This window comes from Micropterus salmoides, unplaced genomic scaffold, assembly GCF_014851395.1.
Source record: "Micropterus salmoides isolate LMB-PRFRI ecotype aquatic unplaced genomic scaffold, ASM1485139v1 Ms_hic_scaffold_17, whole genome shotgun sequence".
NCBI classification, from domain to species: Eukaryota; Metazoa; Chordata; class Actinopteri; order Centrarchiformes; family Centrarchidae; genus Micropterus; species Micropterus salmoides.
Genome location: NW_024040817.1, coordinates 18,560,336 through 18,568,294, shown reverse-complemented (window position 1 = coordinate 18,568,294; position 7,959 = coordinate 18,560,336). Strand labels below are relative to the sequence as shown.

The following is a 7,959-nucleotide window of genomic DNA, read 5'->3' as shown; positions in this document are numbered from 1 at the left end:
CAAGCAAGCCGGAAGCTTCCGGTCTGAGACGTGAATCCAATGCGGAAGTCCCACAAACCTGCATTTTATTGAACGGCCAGCAGGGGGCGACTCTTCTGGTTGCAAAAAGCAGTCCGGTTCCAAGAACTAATGGAAAATGACCGTACTTCTAAGCTGATTTAATACCTCAATAAACACTTTCATAATGACTTTATGGTCTCAATCGTACATGTATAAAAAGAGAAAAATACATAAATAAAAACAAAAGAAGGACGTAACAAAATAAATAAAGAATATAGTGGATTCGAAATAATATATCAACTGTCCAAAAGAAATTTGTCTTGATTGCTTTCTTGTTCTTAATGTTTTTAATCGTGGTGCTATACTGATGCAGTTCTTGGAGGAAGTGTCCAAAGTGACAAAAATGACAAATTGATTCTTCATGTAATTGACAGAAAGAAGTGCAAGAATACTCTATATTTATTCTAAATCTCTCAAACGTCTTTTTTACTGGATATAGTTCCTGATGTCTTTATTTGAACATTTATTTTTAGTAATGTCAATTTCTTCAAGGATATATATATATATATATATATATATGTACTATTAATTGGTTGGATCCTTGAGACCTCAATAGCTGAACCTCTAAGAAGTTGCAGCACACTTCTTGGCACAGCTTGAAAAACCACTGCATATTCCTTTGGTGTAACTGGTAAACTGAATTCAGAGAGGAATTCCTCATACGTTAGCAACTGGCCATCAGCATTGACAAGCTGTTTACCTAATATAATACCATTGGCAACCCATGTCTCATAATATAGTGATTGATTTTTATAATGAATATTCTTGTTGGTGAAAAATTATGCTTGTAAATGAACTTCCAGGCCAGCAAAGCTTGTTTATGAAAATTTTATAATAATTAATAATAATTAATTTATCGATTTTATAGTCACATTTTAATACAAATTCAATTCTGCCCATTTAATTAAATAAATTTTTAGGGAAGGTGTTCCAAATATTATCTTTTTCTTTAATTAACTTAGTTAACCATTTAACTTTGAAAGTGTTGAAATTTAAAACCTCCAGATCTCCATTTCTTTTTGTGTTACATAGGATATCTTTATTTAAATAATGACATTTATTCCTCCATATGAAATTGAACAGGATTTTATCTATTTTTTTGTATATGTCAGTAGGCATTTCCAGTGATAAGGATACATAGACAGATCTGGATATTCCCTTAGCTTTAGATAGTAGAACTCTTCCGTTCAGGGAAAGATCCCTCATCAACCACATGTTGAACCTTCTCTTTATTCATTCAATTGTATTGAATTATTATTTATGTTACTACTGAGTTTCTCATTCTTATCTATGACTGCACCCAGGTATGTAACTGTGTTCTTCACAGGGATACCGTCTACTTCTGGTTGGTCACACAAGTGGTAATAAGACAGATTTGTTCAAGTTTGTAATCCTGAAACAACAGAAAAATCCCCAACACGTCTAATAGCTTTGATCACTTCTTCTTTATTTGACAGAAAAATAGTTGTATCATCTGCCAGTTGAGATAATTAAAATTCTTTATTTAAGGTCACTATACCTTGAAATTGCCCTTTTTTAATGTGTACAGCCATAATTTGTGTGACACGAAGGAACCGGAAGGGGCTGAGGGGACAACCATGTCTTATCCCACAATCAATATCAAATCTAGGGGTCGTGCCATGTGCTAATTTGACTCAGAGTGTTTTGGCAGCATTTAGAAACTGGTTTCAGCATTTAATGACTTTAAACATAAATTCATGGTTTATTGTGTCAAATGCTTTATAAAAGTCAACAAATAAAATAAAAGTATTGTCCAATATATATTCATTGTGATCAATAATGTCTAGAATTAACCATGTGTAATTGCATATATTCCTACCAGGCAGGAATCCAGATTGTTCTTCATCAATATTATTATCCAATCCTGATTTTAATCTTTTTGCAAAGATCAAAGCAAAAATCTTGGTATCGTTATTTACCAGACTAATTGGCCTCTCATTCTCAATACTTAATTTATCTTTTTTTTGTTTGGGATTAATTTGATAAGACCTTGAGGAAGGGTTGGTGGTAGCTCTCCTTTTCCCATGCCTTCTTCAAATACAGACTCTAAAAATGGTCTTAATAATAAATAACATTCACTTATCAACCCATCATTCCCAGGAGATTTATTTTCTTTAAGAGAGTCAATACATGTTTGTATCCCTGTCAAAGTAATTTTCTGGTCACAGATTGATTTAAAACTGTCATCAATACCCTTAATGCTTTTTTCTATGTCTTTAAGAAACATATCTGTATCGCCTTCATTTTCAGAATCGGTAGCATGTAACTTCTGATATAAATTGGCTACATATTGCAAAATTGTTTCTTCACATTCTATGTTATTAATTCTAAGTTTACCAAGTGAAGATTGTTCATACTTTCAAGATTAAAAAAGTATTTAGTGCATTTTTCAGCTTGTTCTAGCCACTTTCCTCTGGATCTGACTAAGGCACTTCTGGCCTTTTCTTCACATATTTTGTCCAATTCAAGTTGTAGAGATGACAGTTCTTGCAGTTCCTCTCCAGATAAATGTACTTTTTCTAATAATGTTATCATATTTGTAATTATCCGAGACTCACTTTCTTTGTTTGCATTAGCAAACTGTTTCCCAAATGACAAAGCGAAATTTCTAAATTCATATTTAATTCATTCCCAGCATTTTCCAAACTCGTTCAATAAATTAGCTTGTCTCCAATAATTATTTTTTGGGCTTAATTTTTAAATAAATTATTTTCTAATAGTGTTTTATGTAATTTCCTTTTATATATATATTTTTTTTTTCTTGTCTTGTTCTCATGAACACAGAATTGTGCATCATCACATAGTCAAGTGTATTGTCACACCCCTAATCTGAGACCTTATGTCCCCACCACTTTTCAACGGTTACTTTTTCTGTATCCATCTATATCTAAATAATACAAGGAGATAACTTTTGTTGTGAATTGGAGCTATATAAATAAAATTGTATTGAATAGTATATTAAGTGGTTGTAATTAATACATTGGCTGAGTGACATTAACATCCCCTTCTCACTTTTAAGGTATGACAACATTGCCATGAATGGTAACATAATTACGACCGTTTCACTTAAGAGCAGTGATATTTTTAGCCACCTACTCAGTCAATCCTCTATTGTTTGCAACCCGTTTTCTCACCATTTTAAGACTGCAGCCGTGTTTCTTTTATTTTATTATGGTGTGCATTTTTCATTGTAAACCTTTTATTTTTGCTTTTACTCACCGTTTGTAAAGTACGCTGCATACGTCTTTTCCATTTCAGCATCAATAAATCTGATTGACCGTGTGGCTCTCTTAAGAAAGCTGCTGATGCCCGTATATCTAAATTGCTTACACCTGGCTTGACATAGTCGCTCCTACTGAGCCTGGTTTGGCCTTTGTGGTGATAAAGCCAGGATGCACTGACCACACTAGGTCAAGCCAAGCTTTTTCTGTTATCCTGGATTTCTAAATTCTGCTTTTGTGAAACAGACCTCAGATGCCTTATGTTTGAACCATTTTTAGTGCACCATGGGACAAAATTTAAAAATTCAAAACAATGAATTCCGTTTGTTTAATTGCGTTCTTATTACCACTTGAGGAATACACATTTCCATGCAAAGACTTTATTCAGCCTTGTAATGAAAACAATGTTATGTACACAAAGGGAGTGACAACACACAAACAAAACAAATCCATTTACCAAACTGCAATAATACACAGAGTCAAGTTTATCCTCTTCAGAAGGATTTTAATGTACAAAATAACGAAAAACAAAACTTGAACAAAAACAAAATTCACAAAATGTTTCCTCTGAGAAAAAGAAAAAAAAGACTTCCTGTACAAACAGTGGGGTGGTGGCCAGCAAATGTACGGCCTGGTGATCATCTCCTCGGGCCGCCCCGGCCTCGTCCCCTTCCTCTGCCACGCCCTCGTCCTCTGCCTCGTCCCCGTCCAGCCACTGAAGAAGACGCATACTTGTTAGCAACATTTGTCAAACATTCACCGGTTTGTTGAGTATCACAGCATAGTCAGGTGGGCCACTCAACATGTAGACTAGTTAACCTCTATACTGAAAATCAAGTCATGTTTAAAACAGTACACACATTCCTGCTATGCATGAAAGTGAGGAAATGATTTGCACGACACATGCTATGTATCATACAAAACCTGCATCACAGTCACCTTTAACAGTGCAATCACTCACCGTTTGGTTAGGTGAAACAAGCAGGATGATGTACTGGCCAATATAATTATAATTTAAATCGTTTACAAGGTGTGGTAAATACACCAAGTAGACAACTAGTTTCCAGCAGTTTCTTTGTGCTAACTGGAGGTCTTGTAGCTAAATGTGTCAGTGGTCATTTTTGTCAAATGCAGATATTGAAAACTGAAAGCTCACATTTCGTTATCCCACAAGAAAAATGGAGTGTTAATTCACCAAAAATCAAAAACATACCAACCTTTTGAAATCTCAAGACTTATGATTCATTTGGACACCAAACTCACTCCCATTAGTGGCTGTAGAAATGTTATGACCCCCTGTCTTGTATTCTATCCTGCACTTCTGGGCTTTATGACATCCTAGTTGTGTTTCTAGTCTTTTGAGCTAATGCTACATTAGTGTTGAGAACTCAATTTACTGTAACTTAAGAATCATCTTCAAGAACACAAATAAATCCATAAATAGTTGGTCAGGTCCAACTAAATGTACAGCATTTTAGTATTTGTGTCTTAAGAAAAATAAAACCAAAGGCTTCACTAACAAGACAGGATTCAAACAAACACCCATCGACACTATTGTTAGCCAAAGCCTAAGAAAAGTGGAGACGGATGTTGTTTCAGATAGCATCACTGTGAGAAGGCCCAACTGGAAAAGGAGACACTGCCCCTATAAACTAAACTCGTGGACACATTGTATGGTTAATTCCAGCCACTGAAGGTTACAGTATAAAACCGGACTTGTCGTAGTGACAATTTGATGACAGCCAAAATGTAAATAATCAAAAGTCAGATTATTGTTCACCTCCCAACACCGTTCAAGCTCGTTACATTTACGGGGTGCCAATGTATTGTAGCAAAGCAAGGTGACGCAAAACTTTACTAAACTATCACAATATGTAGTTTCCAACATTACAAGAGAAAGCCTCGTATCATGCCCAGTGTGTTGTATTCTGTTTCTTTCTCTGCTGAACCCCTTGATGATGTTTCGACAATCCTCACCTGCTTCCCTCTTCTTGGACTTGATCTTTGGCTCGATGTCAACCAGCAAGGTATCAAGTGGGAGGCTGTCCGGAAGGATAAAGTAGCGAATGTTGTTGCCACGAATACTCAGTGATTCCAGCTGAGTGGGCTCCCTGTTTTTCAGAGTCATTTTCACTGCCTTCAGGTGGGTGTTCATGCTCACATCAACACCTAAAATGGGAAAATAAGGTAAAGATGGATGAAACGCAATAAAATGAACACAGGCAAGCCAACATACACTAACTGCAAGAGACTAGAGAGTAATAATAATCATCATGTCCATACTAAGCCGGCTAAATTTGAAGCATCTTCTTGCGGTTTCACCTTCTAATACACACTAAGCCAGCACTTTCACACCAGAAAATATGAACGTCTCAAAAACATTTAGTGCAGACAGGTAAACCTGAGCTTTTGTCTGTCCGGGACTGATGAGGCAGTAAACTTAAAGAGTAACTTAACACCCTGGAAAATCCTGTCAGTGTTTCCCATATGTTCATTTATTTGTGGCGGCCCGCCACAATATCAACACTGACTGCCACATATTGAATTTTTATTAATTTTTTTAAACTAGGCCTATTTAAAATCATATTCGACTGCAGAGCACCATAGCACATTTGTGCAGCACATCCTCTCGCTCTCTCCTTCATGAACACAGCTGCTCAAATCCGTCAACAACGCTGTCAATGTCAGAGACCCAGCTTAAAAAAAGTTATTAGCAAGCGTGTAAGGAGCCTATTTAATAAGGAGAGCTGTGCGCCACAGTTACACCGTCATTCTGTAGGAAACACCAGAAACCTCCAGTGATTCTTCTCACCTCGCTGCAGTGATGTACCGGTGGACTCCAGGACCCTGTGACATCACTGTTCTGTGTCGTTACAATGCAACAAAGCAAATTTCTGACCACACTCTGCAGTCAGAGCTGCAAAAAGATTTAAACTTTTAACCAGAGAGGGGAGCTACTTTTCAGCTGTTAGTCTTTCAAGAACACAATTATTGTTCAATCTCTCTCTCTAATCACTCATTTAAAAATACCAATACAGCCAAAAGCTGTGTCAACTTTGCAATTATAAAATAGTGATTCGAATGATGTCTCGGCACAGGAGTCACACGTTTACAAAGTAGCGGCAATGATCCACAAACAAAATACTGTTTTATTCTCATTCAGCTGACTGTAACAAGAGTAAAATATGTAAATTAGAACAATTAAACCATAACTGCACTCTGAGACTCTACAGTTTGACTGTCCTACTTTATCCCAGACTGTGGCCTTGAGGCACAGTTTTTAGTGTTTGCCATCTGAAAGGAGTGGATAGAAGAAACCTTGAAAGAAACAGGCTTGGTAAAGAACAGGGTGACACACACTCTTAACACAATACAGAGGCCTGTGGATGCAATTTATAAATCACATAAAACCCTTAACTAGAATCATTATGTCCCACCTTTGAAAAACAAATCTCTCACTGCAGTTTACTTGTACACAAGTAGCTGCAACACATTTCACTGATGCACCAGCCGGCTCTTACCTGTGATGGTGCCATGGACCTGGGTGCCATTCTTCAGTTCAATGGTAACCGTCTCATGGCTGAGTTTCATCAAAAACCTACAAGTATCAAACAAAATAACGGTGTGAAAACACAGATCTTTGCCTTTAACCTTTCACAACTACACACGAACATTACTTCAACATTATACATCGCTTAAAGTTAAGATTAGCCTGCAGTTAGCTACCGAACTAGCTAAGCTATGTAGCTTTCAGCACCAAAACAAATGTATTCTGACGAGGGGAGCTTTGATTTAATTTAATTTAGGGAGCAACAATAAATAAATATAAACGCCTCTGTCTACGGCTTTTTAAATAATGTCGCTAAATGCTGATGTGAAGTGAACTTTGCAGAGAAGAGCGAAACTCAAACGAGGCCTGTGTGCAAACTAACCTTTGCGTCGGTAACGTTACGTTTGTTAAAGTTAGTTAGCGAGTATTGCTGCTATAATACCTGTGTGACACTACAACTAAATCCACTTCTCTACACTTAATTTAGAGCCTGTATGTCTGCACTCATCTGAGGCTTTAATAAGAGCCTGGCTCATTGTAACACGGGGCCGCCTCCATTCATTTCGTTCACCGCTTCCCGCCTCATCACCGTTCTTCCGTTCACATCTAAGTCCATCCATCAGCATCGCCTTATTTTCACCATCTCATATCACAGCACTCAATAAACGGTGACTTCTCACGACCGCTTACCGGACTAGTTTCATGATGGTGACGGACTGTAGAGAAAAATCCTCCACCAAAGATAAAAAATTACAGCGCTCAGATGAAAACACAGGCCGCTGTTGTACGTTTTACGTTTACGTCGCGCTGATATGACGTCACTCAATCAGCGACAGCAAAGCGGAAACGTTACCAATAAAAACATCGCCGCCTAACGGTGGAGCAACGAACATATTTAGCACGTGTAAAGTTTAGACCACAAGCCTTTACACTTATTGTATAAAATATAACCATTAAATACGGTCATTCCATAACTTTAATCACTAAACTATTATTTTTCAACTTTATTGAACAATTCAGAAAGGGGGAGTATGAGTAGACGTCTGCACAATAAATATACAGCAGCGTCAGATTTGTGACCAGATAAAACATTTTTTTTAAAATAGA

General features: G+C 36.9%; 1 protein-coding gene across 2 annotated transcripts; it reads right to left on the bottom strand.

The window, feature by feature from the left end:
* Nucleotides 1-3,666: 3,666 nt before the first annotated feature.
* Nucleotides 3,667-7,691, bottom strand: snrpd1 (small nuclear ribonucleoprotein D1 polypeptide). 2 transcript variants are annotated; one of them, XM_038725567.1, is made up of 4 exons: nucleotides 7,543-7,691; nucleotides 6,824-6,900; nucleotides 5,280-5,471; nucleotides 3,667-4,017 (listed from the first exon to the last, which is right to left on the bottom strand). In XM_038725567.1, exons 1-4 carry the CDS (start codon nucleotides 7,554-7,556, stop codon nucleotides 3,941-3,943), a joined length of 360 nt encoding a protein of 119 aa, XP_038581495.1. In that variant the 5' UTR covers nucleotides 7,557-7,691; the 3' UTR covers nucleotides 3,667-3,940. The 2 variants fall into 2 exon arrangements, with proteins under 2 accessions (XP_038581495.1, XP_038581496.1); XM_038725568.1 differs by lacking the exon at nucleotides 7,543-7,691 and adding an exon at nucleotides 7,235-7,339.
* Nucleotides 7,692-7,959: the final 268 nt, after the last annotated feature.